General features: G+C 39.7%; 1 protein-coding gene across 2 annotated transcripts in view; it reads right to left on the minus strand.

The window, feature by feature from the left end:
- The window catches only part of COL24A1 (collagen type XXIV alpha 1 chain), a 395453-nt gene that overhangs the window by 54260 nt on the left and 319057 nt on the right, over window positions 1-22136 (minus strand). For both annotated transcript variants that reach the window (XM_083157902.1, XM_083157901.1), the window contains 2 exons: window positions 20767-20820; window positions 13643-13750 (listed from right to left, as the gene is read on the minus strand). In XM_083157902.1, the coding sequence (XP_083014028.1) occupies window positions 13643-13750; window positions 20767-20820 (162 nt within the window). The remainder of the gene's footprint in view (window positions 1-13642; window positions 13751-20766; window positions 20821-22136) is intronic.

Here is a 22136-nt window from a genome sequence, read left to right on the forward strand (position 1 = left end):
CCGTTACAGTGTCTTATATAGTGCAGCAGATTATGTTCCAGTGTCTAATATATAGCGCAGCAGATTCTGTTACAGTGTCTTATATAGCGCAGCAGATTACGTTACAGCGTCTTATATAGCGCAGCAGATTCCGTTACAGTGTCTTATATAGCGCAGCAGATTCCGTTACAGTGTCTTATATAGCGCAGCAGATTCCGTTACAGTGGCATATATAGCGCAGCAGATTCCGTTACAGCGGCTTATATAGCGCAGCAGATTCCGTTACAGCGGCTTATATAGTGCAGCAGATTCCGTTACAGCGTCTTATATAGCACAGCAGATTCCGTTACAGTGTCTTATATAGCGCAGCAGATTCCGTTACAGTGTCTTATATAGCGCAGCAGATTCCGTTACAGTGTCTTATATAGTGCAGCAGATTATGTTCCAGTGTCTAATATATAGCGCAGCAGATTCTGTTACAGTGTCTTATATAGCGCAGCAGATTACGTTACAGTGTCTTATATAGCGCAGCAGATTCCGTTACAGTGTCTTATATAGTGCAGCAGATTATGTTCCAGTGTCTAATATATAGCGCAGCAGATTCTGTTACAGTGTCTTATATAGCGCAGCAGATTACGTTACAGTGTCTTATATAGCGCAGCAGATTCCGTTACAGTGTCTTATATAGCGCAGCAGATTCCGTTACAGCGTGTTATATAGCGCAGCAGATTCCGTTACAGTGGCTTATATAGCGCAGCAGATTCCGTTACAGCGTCTTATATAGCGCAGCAGATTCCGTTACAGCGTCTTATATAGCGCAGCAGATTCCGTTACAGTGGCTTATATAGCGCAGCAGATTCCGTTACAGTGGCTTATATAGCGCAGCAGATTCCGTTACAGCGGCTTATATAGCGCAGCAGATTCCGTTACAGCGGCTTATATAGCGCAGCAGATTCCGTTACAGCGGCTTATATAGCGCAGCAGATTCTGTTACAGCGTCTTATATAGAGCAGCAGATTCCGTTACAGCGTCTTATATAGCGCAGCAGATTCCGTTACAGTGGCTTATATAGCGCAGCAGATTCTGTTACAGCGTCTTATATAGCGCAGCAGATTCCGTTACAGCGTCTTATATAGCGCAGCAGATTCCGTTACAGTGGCTTATATAGCGCAGTAGATTCCGTTACAGTGTCTTATATAGAGCAGCAGATTCTGTTACAGCGTCTTATATAGCGCAGCAGATTCCGTTACAGCGTCTTATATAGCGCAGCAGATTCCGCTACAGTGGCTTATATAGCGCAGCAGATTCCGTTACAGTGGCTTATATAGCGCAGCAGATTCCGTTACAGCGTCTTATACAGCGCACCATAGTCCATTACAGTGTCTTATATAGCGCAGCAGATTCCGTTACAGCGTCTTATATAGCGCAGCAGATTCCGTTACAGTGTCTTATATAGCGCAGCAGATTCCGTTACAGTGTCTTATACAGCGCACCATAGTCCATTACAGTGTCTTATATAGCGCAGCAGATTCCGCTACAGCGTCTTATATAGCGCAGCAGATTCCGTTGCGCTTTGCAATGGTAGACAGTGATAAAACAAACTGGGTAACGACAGATATACTTGGAGGTTAGAGGGCCCTGCTGCAAATTTACAATCTATAGCAGGGGTGAGGAACCTTTTTTGTGCCAAGGGCCGTCTGTATGGGGAAAAAATCCTTCGGGGGCCATATATAAAAATTTATCTTACAAATTGTCCTGCTGCAGCCGTTTCACGCTCTGGCGGCTGCCACTGAATAGGACTGACAGTCTCCGGCTGCTGTTAATTAAGAGGAATCTTGCAAGAACTACCAACTTCTTGCGAGAATTCCCCTGTACTTGACTCCTGGCAAAGGGTGGGAGGGCCACTCACATCAGCTACGAGGGCCGCATACGGCCCCAGGGCCTGAGGTTCCCCACCCCTGATCTATAGGGTAATCCACATTCCATAGAGGGGAAGAGGTTACGGTTACCATGTCAGGGTAATAACGGTACTCGTAATAATATATGGAATCCTATCTTTATGTATCCCTCCTATTATCCCGGCAGATTTTAAACTTGCGAGCTTGGCCCTGCTACCTCTATGTCGGTTTGTTACTACCCACTTTGTTTTATCACTGTTTCGTTTTGCAAAGCACAATGGAATTTGCTGCGCTATATAAGAAACTGTAAATAAACAACAAGTGTACTCATGTAATAACAGTACTCACAGATTAAGTATCTATGTAATAACAGTACTCATGGATTAAGTATCTATGTAATAACAGTACTCATGGATTAAGTGTGTCTACGTAATAACAGTACTCATGGATTAAGTATCTATGTAATAACAGTACTCACGGATTAAGTGTATGTAATAACAGTACTCACAGATTAAGTATCTATGTAATAACAGTACTCACGGATTAAGTGTATGTAATAACAGTACTCACAGATTAAGTATCTATGTAATAACAGTACTCACGGATTAAGTGTATGTAATAACAGTACTCACAGATTAAGTATCTATGTAATAACAGTACTCACGGATTAAGTGTATGTAATAACAGTACTCATGGATTAAGTGTGTCTACGTAATAACAGTACTCACAGATTAAGTATCTATGTAATAACAGTACTCACGGATTAAGTGTATGTAATAACAGTACTCATGGATTAAGTGTGTCTATGTAATAACAGTACTCACAGATTAAGTATCTATGTAATAACAGTACTCACGGATTAAGTGTATGTAATAACAGTACTCATGGATTAAGTGTATGTAATAACAGTACTCACAGATTAAGTATCTATGTAATAACAGTACTCATGGATTAAGTATCTATGTAATAACAGTACTCATGGATTAAGTGTATGTAATAACAGTACTCATGGATTAAGTGTGTCTATGTAATAACAGTACTCATGGATTAAGTATCTATGTAATAACAGTACTCATGGATTAAGTATCTATGTAATAACAGTACTCATGGATTAAGTGTATGTAATAACAGTACTCATGGATTAAGTGTATGTAATAACAGTACTCATGGATCAAGTGTGTCTATGTAATAACAGTACTCATGGATTAAGTGTATGTAATAACAGTACTCACAGATTACGTATCTATGTAATAACAGTACTCATGGATTAAGTGTATGTATGTAATAACAGTACTCATGGATTAAGTGTATGTAATAACAGTACTCATGGATTAAGTGTGTCTATGTAATAACAGTACTCACAGATTAAGTATCTATGTAATAACAGTACTCATGGATTAAGTATCTATGTAATAACAGTACTCGTGGATTAAGTGTATGTAATAACAGTACTCATGGATTAAGTGTATGTAATAACAGTACTCATGGATTAAGTGTGTCTATGTAATAACAGTACTCACAGATTAAGTATCTATGTAATAACAGTACTCGTGGATTAAGTATCTATGTAATAACAGTACTCATGGATTAAGTGTATGTAATAACAGTACTCATGGATTTAGTGTGTCTATGTAATAGCAGTACTCATGGATTAAGTGTATGTAATAACAGTACTCATGGATTAAGTGTATGTAATAACAGTACTCATGGATTAAGTGTATGTAATAACAGTACTCACAGATTAAGTATCTATGTAATAACAGTACTCATGGATTAAGTGTATGTAATAACAGTACTCATGGATTGAGTGTATGTAATAACAGTACTCATGGATTAAGTGTGTCTATGTAATAACAGTACTCATGGATTAAGTGTATGTAATAACAGTACTCATGGATTAAGTGTATGTAATAACAGTACTCACAGATTAAGTATCTATGTAATAACAGTACTCACGGATTAAGTGTATGTAATAACAGTACTCATGGATTAAGTGTGTCTACGTAATAACAGTACTCACAGATTAAGTATCTATGTAATAACAGTACTCACGGATTAAGTGTATGTAATAACAGTACTCATGGATTAAGTGTGTCTATGTAATAACAGTACTCACAGATTAAGTATCTATGTAATAACAGTACTCACGGATTAAGTGTATGTAATAACAGTACTCATGGATTAAGTGTGTCTACGTAATAACAGTACTCACAGATTAAGTATCTATGTAATAACAGTACTCACGGATTAAGTGTATGTAATAACAGTACTCATGGATTAAGTGTGTCTATGTAATAACAGTACTCACAGATTAAGTATCTATGTAATAACAGTACTCACGGATTAAGTGTATGTAATAACAGTACTCATGGATTAAGTGTATGTAATAACAGTACTCATGGATTAAGTGTATGTAATAACAGTACACATGGATTAAGTGTATGTAATAACAGTACTCATGGATTAAGTGTATGTATGTAATAACAGTACTCATGGGCTAAGTGTGTATGTAATAACAGTACTCATGGATTAAGTGTATGTATGTAATAACAGTACTCATGGATTAAGTATCTATGTAATAACAGTACTCACGGATTAAGTGTATGTAATAACAGTACTCACGGATTAAGTGTATGTAATAACAGTACTCATGGATTAAGTGTGTCTACGTAATAACAGTACTCACAGATTAAGTATCTATGTAATAACAGTACTCACGGATTAAGTGTATGTAATAACAGTACTCATGGATTAAGTGTGTCTATGTAATAACAGTACTCACAGATTAAGTATCTATGTAATAACAGTATTCACGGATTAAGTGTATGTAATAACAGTACTCATGGATTAAGTGTATGTAATAACAGTACTCACAGATTAAGTATCTATGTAATAACAGTACTCATGGATTAAGTATCTATGTAATAACAGTACTCATGGATTAAGTGTATGTAATAACAGTACTCATGGATTAAGTGTGTCTATGTAATAACAGTACTCATGGATTAAGTATCTATGTAATAACAGTACTCATGGATTAAGTATCTATGTAATAACAGTACTCATGGATTAAGTGTATGTAATAACAGTACTCATGGATTAAGTGTATGTATGTAATAACAGTACTCATGGATTAAGTGTATGTAATAACAGTACTCATGGATTAAGTGTGTCTATGTAATAACAGTACTCATGGATTAAGTGTGTCTATGTAATAACAGTACTCACAGATTAAGTATCTATGTAATAACAGTACTCATGGATTAAGTATCTATGTAATAACAGTACTCATGGATTAAGTGTATGTAATAACAGTACTCATGGATTAAGTGTATGTAATAACAGTACTCATGGATTAAGTGTGTCTATGTAATAACAGTACTCATGGATTAAGTGTATGTAATAACAGTACTCATGGATTAAGTGTATGTAATAACAGTACTCATGGATTAAGTGTGTCTATAGAATAACAGTACTCACAGATTAAGTATCTATGTAATAACAGTACTCATGGATTAAGTGTATGTAATAACAGTACTCATGGATTGAGTGTATGTAATAACAGTACTCATGGATTAAGTGTATCTATGTAATAACAGTACTCATGGATTAAGTGTGTCTATGTAATAACAGTACTCATGGATTAAGTGTATGTAAAAACAGTACTCATGGATTAGGTGGGTCTATGTAATAACAGTACTCATGGATTAAGTGTATGTAATAACAGTACACATGGATTAAGTGTATGTAATAACAGTACTCATGGATTAAGTGTATGTATGTAATAACAGTACTCATGGGCTATGTGTGTATGTAATAACAGTACTCATGGATTAAGTGTATGTATGTAATAACAGTACTCATGGATTAAGTATCTATGTAATAACAGTACTCACGGATTAAGTGTATGTAATAACAGTACTCATGGATTAAGTGTATGTAATAACAGTACTCATGGATTAAGTGTGTCTACGTAATAACAGTACTCACAGATTAAGTATCTATGTAATAACAGTACTCATGGATTAAGTATCTATGTAATAACAGTACTCATGGATTAAGTGTATGTAATAACAGTACTCATGGATTAAGTGTGTCTATGTAATAACAGTACTCATGGATTAAGTATCTATGTAATAACAGTACTCATGGATTAAGTATCTATGTAATAACAGTACTCATGGATTAAGTGTATGTAATAACAGTACTCATGGATTAAGTGTATGTAATAACAGTACTCATGGATTAAGTGTATGTAATAACAGTACTCATGGATCAAGTGTGTCTATGTAATAACAGTACTCACAGATTAATTATCTATGTAATAACAGTACTCATGGATTAAGTGTATGTATGTAATAACAGTACTCATGGATTAAGTGTATGTATGTAATAACAGTACTCATGGATTAAGTGTATGTAATAACAGTACTCATGGATTAAGTGTGTCTAAGTAATAACAGTACTCACAGATTAAGTATCTATGTAATAACAGTACTCATGGATTAAGTATCTATGTAATAACAGTACTCATGGATTAAGTGTAGGTAATAACAGTACTCATGGATTAAGTGTATGTAATAACAGTACTCATGGATTAAGTGTGTCTATGTAATAACAGTACTCACAGATTAAGTATCTATGTAATAACAGTACTCACGGATTAAGTGTATGTAATAACAGTACTCATGGATTAAGTGTATGTAATAACAGTACTCACAGATTAAGTATCTATGTAATAACAGTACTCATGGATTAAGTATCTATGTAATAACAGTACTCATGGATTGAGTGTATGTAATAACAGTACTCATGGATTAAGTGTATCTATGTAATAACAGTACTCATGGATTAAGTGTGTCTATGTAATAACAGTACTCATGGATTAAGTGTATGTAATAACAGTACTCATGGATTAAGTGTATGTAATAACAGTACTCATGGATTAAGTGTATGTAATAACAGTACACATGGATTAAGTGTATGTAATAACAGTACTCATGGATTAAGTGTATGTATGTAATAACAGTACTCATGGGCTAAGTGTGTATGTAATAACAGTACTCATGGATTAAGTGTATGTAATAACAGTACTCATGGATTAAGTGTATCTATGTAATAACAGTACTCATGGATTAAGTGTGTCTATGTAATAACAGTACTCATGGATTAAGTGTATGTAATAACAGTACTCATGGATTAAGTGTATGTAATAACAGTACTCATGGATTAAGTGTATGTAATAACAGTACACATGGATTAAGTGTATGTAATAACAGTACTCATGGATTAAGTGTATGTATGTAATAACAGTACTCATGGGCTAAGTGTGTATGTAATAACAGTACTCATGGATTAAGTGTATGTAATAACAGTACTCATGGATTAAGTGTATCTATGTAATAACAGTACTCATGGATTAAGTGTATGTATGTAATAACAGTACTCATGGATCAAGTGTGTCTATGTAATAACAGTACTCATGGATTAAGTGTATGTATGTAATAACAGTACTCATGGATTAAGTATCTATGTAATAACAGTACTCACGGATTAAGTGTATGTAATAACAGTACTCATGGATTAAGTGTATGTAATAACAGTACTCATGGATTAAGTGTGTCTACGTAATAACAGTACTCACAGATTAAGTATCTATGTAATAACAGTACTCACGGATTAAGTGTATGTAATAACAGTACTCATGGATTAAGTGTGTCTATGTAATAACAGTACTCACAGATTAAGTATCTATGTAATAACAGTACTCACGGATTAAGTGTATGTAATAACAGTACTCATGGATTAAGTGTATGTAATAACAGTACTCACAGATTAAGTATCTATGTAATAACAGTACTCATGGATTAAGTATCTATGTAATAACAGTACTCATGGATTAAGTGTATGTAATAACAGTACTCATGGATTAAGTGTGTCTATGTAATAACAGTACTCATGGATTAAGTATCTATGTAATAACAGTACTCATGGATTAAGTATCTATGTAATAACAGTACTTATGGATTAAGTGTATGTAATAACAGTACTCATGGATTAAGTGTATGTAATAACAGTACTCATGGATCAAGTGTGTCTATGTAATAACAGTACTCATGGATTAAGTGTATGTAATAACAGTACTCACAGATTAAGTATCTATGTAATAACAGTACTCATGGATTAAGTGTATGTATGTAATAACAGTACTCATGGATTAAGTGTATGTAATAACAGTACTCATGGATTAAGTGTGTCTATGTAATAACAGTACTCACGGATTAAGTGTGTCTATGTAATAACAGTACTCACAGATTAAGTATCTATGTAATAACAGTACTCATGGATTAAGTATCTATGTAATAACAGTACTCATGGATTAAGTGTATGTAATAACAGTACTCATGGATTAAGTGTATGTAATAACAGTACTCATGGATTAAGTGTATGTAATAACAGTACTCATGGATTAAGTGTATGTAATAACAGTACTCATGGATTAAGTGTATGTAATAACAGTACTCATGGATTAAGTGTGTCTATGTAATAACAGTACTCACAGATTAAGTATCTATGTAATAACAGTACTCATGGATTAAGTGTATGTAATAACAGTACTCATGGATTGAGTGTATGTAATAACAGTACTCATGGATTAAGTGTATCTATGTAATAACAGTACTCATGGATTGAGTGTGTCTATGTAATAACAGTACTCATGGATTAAGTGTATGTAATAACAGTACTCATGCATTAAGTGGGTCTATGTAATAACAGTACTCATGGATTCTATGTAATAACAGTACTCATGGATTAAGTGTATGTAATAACAGTACACATGGATTAAGTGTATGTAATAACAGTACTCATGGATTAAGTGTATGTATGTAATAACAGTACTCATGGGCTAAGTGTGTATGTAATAACAGTACTCATGGATCAAGTGTGTCTATGTAATAACAGTACTCATGGATTAAGTGTATGTATGTAATAACAGTACTCATGGATCAAGTGTGTCTATGTAATAACAGTACTCATGGATTAGGTGTATGTATGTAATAACAGTACTCATGGATTAAGTATCTATGTAATAACAGTACTCACGGATTAAGTGTATGTAATAACAGTACTCATGGATTAAGTGTGTCTACGTAATAACAGTACTCACAGATTAAGTATCTATGTAATAACAGTACTCACGGATTAAGTGTATGTAATAACAGTACTCATGGATTAAGTGTGTCTACGTAATAACAGTACTCACAGATTAAGTATCTATGTAATAACAGTACTCACGGATTAAGTGTATGTAATAACAGTACTCATGGATTAAGTGTGTCTATGTAATAACAGTACTCACAGATTAAGTATCTATGTAATAACAGTACTCACGGATTAAGTGTATGTAATAACAGTACTCACGGATTAAGTGTATGTAATAACAGTACTCATGGATTAAGTATCTATGTAATAACAGTACTCATGGATTAAGTGTATGTAATAACAGTACTCATGGATTAAGTGTGTCTATGTAATAACAGTACTCATGGATTAAGTATCTATGTAATAACAGTACTCATGGATTAAGTATCTACAGTATGTAATAAAAGTACTCATGGATTAAGTGTATGTAATAACAGTACTCATGGATTAAGTGTATGTAATAACAGTACTCATGGATCAAGTGTGTCTATGTAATAACAGTACTCATGGATTAAGTGTATTTAATAACAGTACTCACAGATTAAGTATCTATGTAATAACAGTACTCATGGATTAAGTGTATGTTTGTAATAACAGTACTCATGGATTAAGTGTTTGTATGTAATAACAGTACTCATGGATTAAGTGTGTCTATGTAATAACAGTACTCACAGATTAAGTATCTATGTAATAACAGTACTCATGGATTAAGTATCTATGTAATAACAGTACTCATGGATTAAGTGTATGTAATAACAGTACTCATGGATTAAGTGTATGTAATAACAGTACTCATGGATTAAGTGTGTCTATGTAATAACAGTACTCACAGATTAAGTATCTATGTAATAACAGTACTCATGGATTAAGTATCTATGTAATAACAGTACTCATGGATTAAGTGTATGTAATAACAGTACTCATGGATTAAGTGTATGTAATAACAGTACTCATGGATTAAGTGTGTCTATGTAATAACAGTACTCACAGATTAAGTATCTATGTAATAACAGTACTCATGGATTAAGTGTATGTAATAACAGTACTCATGGATTAAGTGTATCTATGTAATAACAGTACTCATGGATTAAGTGTATGTATGTAATAACAGTACTCATGGATTAAGTGTATGTAATAACAGTACTCATGGATTAAGTGTATGTAATAACAGTACTCATGGATTAAGTGTGTCTATGTAATAACAGTACTCATGGATTAAGTGTATGTAATAACAGTACTCATGGATTAAGTGTATGTATGTAATAACAGTACTCATGGGCTAAGTGTGTATGTAATAACAGTACTCATGGATTAAGTGTATGTAATAACAGTACTCATGGATTAAGTGTATCTATGTAATAACAGTACTCATGGATTAAGTGTATGTATGTAATAACAGTACTCATGGATCAAGTGTGTCTATGTAATAACAGTACTCATGGATTAAGTGTATGTATGTAATAACAGTACTCCTGGATTAAGTGTGTCTATGTAATAACAGTACTAATGGATTAAGTGTATGTAATAACAGTACTCATGGATAAAGTGTATGTATGTAATAACAGTACTCATGGATTAAGTGTACACATGTAATAACAGTACTCATGGATTAAGTGTGTCTATGTAATAACAGTACTCATGGATTAAGTGTGTCTATGTAATAACAGTACTCATGGATTAAGGGTGTCTATGTAATAACAGTACTCATGGATTAAGTGTATGTAATAACAGTACTCATGGATTAAGTGTATGTAATAACAGTACTCATGGATTAAGTGTATGTATGTAATAACAGTACTCATGGATTAAGTGTATGTAATAACAGTACTCATGGATTAAGTGTACACATGTAATAACAGTACTCATGGATTAAGTGTGTCTATGTAATAACAGTACTCATGGATTAAGTGTGTCTATGTAATAACAGTACTCATGGATTAAGTGTATCTATGTAATAAAAGTACTCATGGATTAAGTGTATGTAATAACAGTACTCATGGATTAAGTGTATGTATGTAATAACAGTACTCATGGATTAAGTGTACACATGTAATAACAGTACTCATGGATTAAGTGTGTCTATGTAATAACAGTACTCATGGATTAAGTGTATGTAATAACAGTACTCATGGATTAAGTGTATGTATGTAATAACAGTACTCATGGATTAAGTGTTTGTATGTAATAACAGTACTCATGGATTAAGTGTGTCTATGTAATAACAGTACTCATGGATTAAGTGTATGTAATAACAGTACTCATGGATTAAGTGTATGTAATAACAGTACTCATGGATTAAGTGTATGTATGTAATAACAGTACTCATGGATTAAGTGTATGTAATAACAGTACTCATGGATTAAGTGTATGTATGTAATAACAGTACTCATGGATTAAGTGTACACATGTAATAACAGTACTCATGGATTAAGTGTGTCTATGTAATAACAGTACTCATGGATTAAGTGTGTCTATGTAATAACAGTACTCATGGATTAAGTGTATGTAATAACAGTACACATGGATTAAGTGTATGTAATAACAGTACTCATGGATTAAGTGTATGTATGTAATAACAGTACTCATGGGCTAAGTGTGTATGTAATAACAGTACTCATGGATTAAGTGTGTATGTAATAACAGTACTCATGGATTAGGTGTACAAATATAATAACAGTACTCATGGATTAAGTGTCTATGTAATAACAGTGCTCATGGATTAAGTGTATTTAATAACAGTACTCATGGATTAAGTGTATGTATGTAATAACAGTACTCATGGATTAAATGTATGTAATAACAGTACTCATGGATTAAGTGTATGTATGTAATAACAGTACTCATGGATTAAGTGTGTCTATGTAATAACAGTACTCATGGATTAAGTATCTATGTAATAACAGTACTCATGGATTAAGTGTATGTATGTAATAACAGTACTCATGGATTAAGTGTATGTATGTAATAACAGTACTCATGGATTAAGTGTTTGTATGTAATAACAGTACTCATGGATTAAGTGTATGTAATAACAGTACTCATGGATTAAGTGTATCTATGTAATAACAGTACTCATGGATTAAGTGTATGTATGTAATAACAGTACTCATGGATCAAGTGTGTCTATGTAATAACAGTACTCATGGATTAAGTGTATGTATGTAATAACAGTACTCCTGGATTAAGTGTGTCTATGTAATAACAGTACTAATGGATTAAGTGTATGTAATAACAGTACTCATGGATAAGGTGTATGTATGTAATAACAGTACTCATGGATTAAGTGTACACATGTAATAACAGTACTCATGGATTAAGTGTGTCTATGTAATAACAGTACTCATGGATTAAGTGTGTCTATGTAATAACAGTACTCATGGATTAAGGGTGTCTATGTAATAACAGTACTCATGGATTAAGTGTATGTAATAACAGTACTCATGGATTAAGTGTATGTAATAACAGTACTCATGGATTAAGTGTATGTATGTAATAACAGTACTCATGGATTAAGTGTATGTAATAACAGTACTCATGGATTAAGTGTATGTAATAACAGTACTCATGGATTAAGTGTACACATGTAATAACAGTACTCATGGATTAAGTGTGTCTATGTAATAACAGTACTCATGGATTAAGTGTGTCTATGTAATAACAGTACTCATGGATTAAGTGTGTCTATGTAATAACAGTACTCATGGATTAAGTGTATCTATGTAATAACAGTACTCATGGATTAAGTGTATGTAATAACAGTACTCATGGATTAAGTGTATGTATGTAATAACAGTACTCATGGATTAAGTGTACACATGTAATAACAGTACTCATGGATTAAGTGTGTCTATGTAATAACAGTACTCATGGATTAAGTGTGTCTATGTAATAACAGTACTCATGGATTAAGTGTATGTAATAACAGTACTCATGGATTAAGTGTATGTATGTAATAACAGTACTCATGGATTAAGTGTTTGTATGTAATAACAGTACTCATGGATTAAGTGTGTCTATGTAATAACAGTACTCATGGATTAAGTGTATGTAATAACAGTACTCATGGATTAAGTGTATGTAATAACAGTACTCATGGATTAAGTGTATGTATGTAATAACAGTACTTGTGTAATAACAGTCCCCACAATAAAGGTGGCCATACACTTGTGTAATTTCTTCCCAAGGAGAGGTTGCATACAATTCCTCCTTGAGCCGTCCCGGACCTTCCTTGGCGGTAGAATTGCGTGCGGTTCTTTTGCATACGATGTATCGCATGTGATCCCAGCCAAGGCTGCCCAGAACCAATCCAAGAGATTGCTTGTGCAGCCGATGTGACTCGCAGGGTCTGGTATGAAGCACACGGGACTGTGCATCACACCGGACTGTGCATCACACCGGACTGTGCATCACACCGGACTGTGCATCACACCGGACTGTGCATCACACCGGACCAGCTGTCATTCACATGAAAATAGCCCAAACACCATGTGAATGGCACAAGGGTATGGGGACCGTAAGAGTATTTGTGTAATAGGCGTACATATACAATCTAAAATACTTACAGGTAACCCAGGCGTCCCAGGCACACCAGGCTTCCCAGGAAATCCAATGACAGAATCGGAGCCAGGTAAACCGACTGCACCCGTCAGGCCCGGGGGACCAGGCTTTCCCTAGGAAGAAAATGCAATATGCTGATAAATCGCAGCCATTACCCCACACCTGCACTATATAGCACCCCAGTACACCCCAATATGCTGATAAATCACAGCCATTACCCCACACCTGTGCTATATAGCACCCCAATATGCTGATAAATCGCAGCCATTACCCCACACCTGTGCTATATAGCACCCCAGTGCACCCCAATATGCTGATAAATCAGACATTACCCCACACCTGCGCTATATAGCACCCCAGTACACCCCAATATGCTGATAAATCACAGCCATTACCCCACACCTGCGCTATATAGCACCCCAGTACACCCCAATATGCTGATAATCACAGCCATTACCCCACACCTGCGCTATATAGCACCCCAGTACACCCCAATATACTGATAAATCACAGCCATTACCCCACACCTGCGCTATATAGCACCCCAGTACACCCCAATATGCTGATAAATCAGACATTGCACCACACCTGTGCTATATAGCACCCCAGTACACCCCAATATACTGATAAATCACAGCCATTACCCCACACCTGCGCTATATAGCACCCCAGTACACCCCAATATGCTGATAAATCACAGCCATTACCCCACACCTGCGCTATATAGCACCCCAGTACACCCCAATATGCTGATAAATCAGACATTGCACCACACCTGTGCTATATAGCACCCCAGTACACCCCAATATGCTGATAAATCACAGCCATTACCCCACACCTGCACTATATAGCACCCCAGTACACCCCAATATGCTGATAAATCACAGCCATTACCCCACACCTGCACTATATAGCACCCCAGTACACCCCAATATGCTGATAAATCACAGCCATTACCCCACACCTGCACTATATAGCACCCCAGTACACCCCAATATGCTGATAAATCGCAGCCATTACCCCACACCTGTGCTATATAGCACCCCAGTACACCCCAATATACTGATAAATCGCAGCCATTACCCCACACCTGTGCTATATAGCACCCCAGTACACCCCAATATGCTGATAAATCACAGCCATTACCCCACACCTGCGCTATATAGCACCCCGGTACACCCCAATATGCTGATAAATCAGACATTGCACCACACCTGTGCTATATAGCACCCCAGTACACCCCAATATGCTGATAAATCACAGCCATTACCCCACACCTGTGCTATATAGCACCCCAGTACACCCCAATATGCTGATAAATCATAGCCATTACCCCACACCTGTGCCATATAGCACCCCAGTACACCCCAATATGCTGATAAATCACAGCCATTACCCCACACCTGTGCTATATAGCACCCCAGTACACCCCAATATGCTGATAAATCAGCCATTACCCCACACCTGTGCTATATAGCACCCCAGTACACCCCAATATGCTGATAAATCATAGCCATTACCCCACACCTGTGCCATATAGCACCCCAGTACACCCCAATATGCTGATAAATCATAGCCATTACCCCACACCTGCGCTATATAGCACCCCAGTACACCCCAATATACTGATAAATCGCAGCCATTACCCCACACCTTTGCTATATAGCACCCCAGTACACCCCAATATGCTGATAAATCACAGCCATTACCCCACACCTGTGCCATATAGCACCCCAGTACACCCCAATATGCTGATAAATCACAGCCATTACCCCACACCTGCGCTATATAGCACCCCAATATGCTGATAAATCACAGCCATTACCCCCACACCTGTGCTATATAGCACCCCAATATGCTGATAAATCACAGCCATTACCCCACACCTGTGCTATATAGCACCCCAGTACACCCCAATATGCTGATAAATCACAGCCATTACCCCACACCTGCGCTATATAGCACCCCAGTACACCCCAATATGCTGATAAATCAGACATTGCACCACACCTGTGCTATATAGCACCCCAGTACACCCCAATATACTGATAAATCACAGCCATTACCCCACACCTGCGCTATATAGCACCCCAGTACACCCCAATATGCTGATAAATCACAGCCATTACCCCACACCTGCGCTATATAGCACCCCAGTACACCCCAATATGCTGATAAATCACAGCCATTACCCCACACCTGCGCTATATAGCACCCCAGTACACCCCAATATGCTGATAAATCACAGCCTTTACCCCACACCTGCACTATATAGCACCCCAGTACACCCCAATATGCTGATAAATCACAGCCATTACCCCACACCTGCGCTATATAGCACCCCAGTACACCCCAATATGCTGATAAATCAGACATTGCACCACACCTGTGCTATATAGCACCCCAGTACACCCCAATATACTGATAAATCACAGCCATTACCCCACACCTGCGCTATATAGCACCCCAGTACACCCCAATATGCTGATAAATCACAGCCATTACCCCACACCTGCGCTATATAGCACCCCAGTACACCCCAATATGCTGATAAATCAGACATTGCACCACACCTGTGCTATATAGCACCCCAGTACACCCCAATATGCTGATAAATCACAGCCATTACCCCACACCTGCACTATATAGCACCCCAGTACACCCCAATATGCTGATAAATCACAGCCATTACCCCACACCTGCACTATATAGCACCCCAGTACACCCCAATATGCTGATAAATCGCAGCCATTACCCCACACCTGTGCTATATAGCACCCCAGTACACCCCAATATACTGATAAATCGCAGCCATTACCCCACACCTGTGCTATATAGCACCCCAGTACACCCCAATATGCTGATAAATCACAGCCATTACCCCACACCTGCGCTATATAGCACCCCGGTACACCCCAATATGCTGATAAATCAGACATTGCACCACACCTGTGCTATATAGCACCCCAGTACACCCCAATATGCTGATAAATCACAGCCATTACCCCACACCTGTGCTATATAGCACCCCAGTACACCCCAATATGCTGATAAATCATAGCCATTACCCCACACCTGTGCCATATAGCACCCCAGTACACCCCAATATGCTGATAAATCACAGCCATTACCCCACACCTGTGCTATATAGCACCCCAGTACACCCCAATATGCTGATAAATCAGCCATTACCCCACACCTGTGCTATATAGCACCCCAGTACACCCCAATATGCTGATAAATCATAGCCATTACCCCACACCTGTGCCATATAGCACCCCAGTACACCCCAATATGCTGATAAATCATAGCCATTACCCCACACCTGCGCTATATAGCACCCCAGTACACCCCAATATACTGATAAATCGCAGCCATTACCCCACACCTTTGCTATATAGCACCCCAGTACACCCCAATATGCTGATAAATCACAGCCATTACCCCACACCTGTGCCATATAGCACCCCAGTACACCCCAATATGCTGATAAATCACAGCCATTACCCCACACCTGCGCTATATAGCACCCCAATATGCTGATAAATCACAGCCATTACCCCCACACCTGTGCTATATAGCACCCCAATATGCTGATAAATCACAGCCATTACCCCACACCTGTGCTATATAGCACCCCAGTACACCCCAATATGCTGATAAATCACAGCCATTACCCCACACCTGCGCTATATAGCACCCCAGTACACCCCAATATGCTGATAAATCACAGCCATTACCCCACACCTGTGCTATATAGCATCCCAGTACACCCCAATATGCTGATAAATCACAGCCATTACCCCACACCTGTGCTATATAGCACCCCAGTACACCCCAATATGCTGATAAATCACAGCCATTACCCCACACCTGCACTATATAGCACCCCGGTACACCCCAATATGCTGATAAATCACAGCCATTACCCCACACCTGTGCTATATAGCACCCCAGTACACCCCAATATGCTGATAAATCACAGCCATTACCCCACACCTGCGCTATATAGCACCCCAGTACACCCCAATATGCTGATAAATCACAGCCATTACCCCACAACTGTGCTATATAGCACCCCAATATGCTGATAAATCACAGCCATTACCCCCACACCTGTGCTATATAGCACCCCAGTACACCCCAATATGCTGATAAATCAGACATTACCCCACACCTGCGCTATATAGCACCCCAGTACGCTGATACATCACAGCCATTACCCCACACCTGCGCTATATAGCACCCCAGTACACCCCAATATGCTGATAAATCACAGCCATTACCCCACACCTGTGCTATATAGCACCCCAGTACACCCCAATATGCTGATAAATCACAGCCATTACCCCACACCTGTGCTATATAGCACCCCAGTACACCCCAATATGCTGATAAATCACAGCCATTACCCCACACCTGTGAGTGATCCGGTATTACAGTGTTCTGCACATACATGGGACAGGAAACCTAATGACACGTATACAATGTAGTAGTACATTTATTTATAAGGCGCCACAAAGTGTCCGCAGCGCCGTACATAGCAAACAAAAAACAAATGACAAGGTAACGTACAGGGTGCGTTGATAAAATACAGCATAAATAGGGGTATAGCTGGTAGAACTAAAATCAGCATCAGTTCTGAAGTAGGTGTGGAAATTGTTGAGGAGACTGAAGATGAAGTAGAGGAAGGGAAGAACAGGACAGGAGCACAGGTGAGGTAAAGAGGTAGGGTGAGTACGTGAGGAAGGAGGGCCCTGCTCATAAGAGTTACCAGACTAAAAATAGGTGGGTGGACGAACGAAATACAATAGGATAAGTAGGAACGGATGGCAGTATGGGGACCAATAGGAAGTGTTCCCTGCTCTGTACTTCTAATTCCAACCAACATAACGTATAACATCATAAATACACTGTATACTACACATAGAGTAATTGTGTCAGATTATCTGATATGCATTTTCAGGGTCCTGTCCATTACCAAGAGCCACTCATTAGAGAGACAGAGACCTGCCCAATACCAAGACAGAGGCCTGCCCATTACAGAGGCCCGCCCATTAGAGAGAGACAGAGGCCTGCCCATTAGAGAGACAGAGACCCGCCCATTAGAGAGACAGAGGCCCGCCCATTACCAATACAGAGACCGCCCATTACAGAGACAGAGGCCCGCCCAATACAGAAACCCACCCATTACCGAGACAGAGACCCGCCCATTACAGAGACCCGCCCATTACAGAGACAGAGGCCTGCCCATTACCGAGAACCGTCCATTGGAGAACCGCCCATTACAGAGACAGAGGGTTGCCCATTACCGAGACAGAGACCCGCCCATTAGAGACAGAGGCCTGCCCATTACCAAGAACTGTCTATTAGAGAACCGCCCATTACCGAGACAGAGGCCCGCCCAATACAGAAACCCGCCCATTACCGAGAACCGTCTATTAGAGAACCGCCCATTACCGAGACAGAGGCCCGCCCAATACAGAAACCCACCTATTACCGAGACAGAGGCCTGCCCATTACCGAGAACCGTCCATTAGAGAACCGCCCATTACCGAGACAGAGGCCCGCCCACTACAGAGACCCGCCCATTACAGAGACAGAGGCCCGCCCATTACCGAGACAGAGGCCCGCCCATTACCGAGACAGAGGCCTGCCCATTACGAGAACCGTCCATTAGAGAACTGCCCATTACCGAGACAGAGTGTTGCCCATTATCGAGACCGAGGCCCGCCCATTACCGAGACAGAGGCCCGCCCATTACCGAGACAGAGGCCCGCCCATTACAGAGACAGAGGGCCGCCCATTACAGGGACCCACCCATTACAGAGACCCGCCCATTACATAGACAGAAGCCTGCCCATTACAGAGACCCGCCCATTAGAGACAGAGGCCCGCCCATTACCGAGACAGAGGCCCGCCCATTACCGAGACAGAGGCCCGCCCTTTACCGAGACAGAGACCCGCCCTTTACCGAGACAGAGGCCCGCCCTTTACCGAGACAGAGGCCCGTCCTTTACCGAGACAGAGGCCCACCCATTACAGAGGCCCGCCCATTACAGAGACCAGCACATTACAGAGACAGAAGCCCGCCCATTACAGAGGCCCGCCCATTACAGAGACAGAAGCCCGCCCATTACCGAGACAGAGGCCCGCCCTTAACCAAGACAGAGGCCCGCCCATTATAGAGACAGAAGCCCGCCCATTACAGAAGCCCGCCCTTTACTGACACAGTGGCCCGCCCATTACCGAGGCCCGCCCATTACCGAGACCCGCCCATTACCGAGACCCGCCCATTACAGAGAAAGAGACCTGCCCATTACAGAGACCCCCATTATAGAGACCGCCCATCAGAGACCTGCCCATTACAGAGACCCGCCCATTATAGAGACCGCCCATCAGAGACCTGCCCATTATAGAGACTGCCCATCAGAGACCCTCCCATTACAGAGGACCTTGTGCAGAGATGGGCACAGTGGAGTGATTACCGGTGGTCTGCGTATATATCTTAGTCATACCGCACGTGAACCATGATGGTCTAGGAACATGATCGCAGACAGGATTCAGTGATTGACAGTAAGGGAGACTTTTGGGGGTGCCACCCAATGTTTCCTCTAATTTTACGAAGGCTGTGTGCGGCAAAAGATTTTGGCTGTGCAACTTTGGAAGGAAATTTAAATTTTTGTGCGTCACTTATATATAACAGGAAAATGACGTTCAGCATTTGTGTTAACTTTACTTCAAAATGATATTAAACATTCAAAACACAGCACACAATGTAGTTAGTGGGTGAAACACACATTCATTGAGTCCACAACTGCAAAAAGGGAACACTGCTGCTTTGTGCGCTCTGTTGTAATGTCTGTGCGCAAACTCATCGAGTTGTGTGCGCGCGCACAGCTTAGAGGGAACACTGGTGCCACCCCTGCATCCCACACTCCGTTACAATGACTTTCATCGGCCACTACAAGGTTACACAGGTGCCCCCATCGGATGTCCCTCAGCCCCACCCTCCTATGTCCAGACTATGGACAAATGATTGCCAGCGGGACACACAGATAGACATGATTCCAGTAATATCACATGTACAGCAATATATCTGGTCACATAGGACAGTGCCTGGACTCACAGCATCTCCCGGCGTGCCGGCTGCACCTCTCGCTCCGCTCTTGCCCCTTGTGCCCTGAAATGGAGATAAACAAAGTGTTAACTCAGTACATCACAAATGTGTCTCATCTTATACATATCAGACCAGGACTACACAGCGTGCACGTTATACATATCAGACCAGGAATACACAGCGGGCACGTTATACATATCAGACCAGGACTACACAGCGGGCACCTTATACATATCAGACCAGGACTACACAGCGGGCACCTTATACATATCAGACCAGGAATACACAGCGGGCACCTTATACATATCAGGCCAGGACTACACAGCGGGCACCTTATACATATCAGACCAGGACTACACAGCGGGGGCCTTATGCATATCAGACCAGGAATACACAGCGGGCACCTTATACATATCAGACCAGGACTACACAGCGGGCACGTTATACATATCCGACCAGGACTACACAACGGGCACCTTATACATATCAGACCAGGAATACACAGCGGGCACCTTATACATATCAGACCAGATCTACACAGCGGGCACCTTATACATATCAGACCAGGACTACAGAGTGGGCACCTTATACATATCAGACCAGGACTACACAGCGGGCACCTTATACATATCAGACCAGGACTACACAGCGGGCACCTTATACATATCAGACCAGGACTACACAGCGGGCACTTTATCCATATCAGACCAGGACTACACAGCGGGCACCTTATACATATAAGACCAGGAATACACAGCGGGCACCTTATACATATCAGACCAGGACTACACAGCGGGCACCTTATACATATCAGACCAGGACTACACAGCGGGCACGTTATACATATCCGACCAGGACTACACAGCGGGCACCTTATACATATCAGACCAGGAATACACAGCGGGCACCTTATACATATCAGATCAGGACTACACAGCGGGCACCTTATACATATCAGACCAGGAATACACAGCGGGCACCTTATACATATCAGACCAGGAATACACAGCGGGCACGTTATACATATCAGACCAGGACTACACAGCGGGCACCTTATACATATAAGACCAGGACTACACAGCGGGCACCTTATACATATCAGACCAGGACTACACAGCGGGCACCTTATACATATCAGACCAGGACTACACAGCGGGCACGTTATACATATCAGACCAGGAATACACAGCGGGCACGTTATACATATCAGACCAGGACTACACAGCGGGCACCTTATACATATCAGACCAGGACTACACAGCGGGCACCTTATACATATCAGACAAGGACTACACAGCAGGCACCTTATACATATCAGACCAGGAATACACAGCGGGCACCTTATACATATCAGACCAGATCTACACAGCGGGCACCTT

Source organism: Crinia signifera, chromosome 8, assembly GCF_055691185.1.
Source record: "Crinia signifera chromosome 8, ASM5569118v1, whole genome shotgun sequence".
Lineage (NCBI taxonomy): Eukaryota > Metazoa > Chordata > Amphibia > Anura > Myobatrachidae > Crinia > Crinia signifera.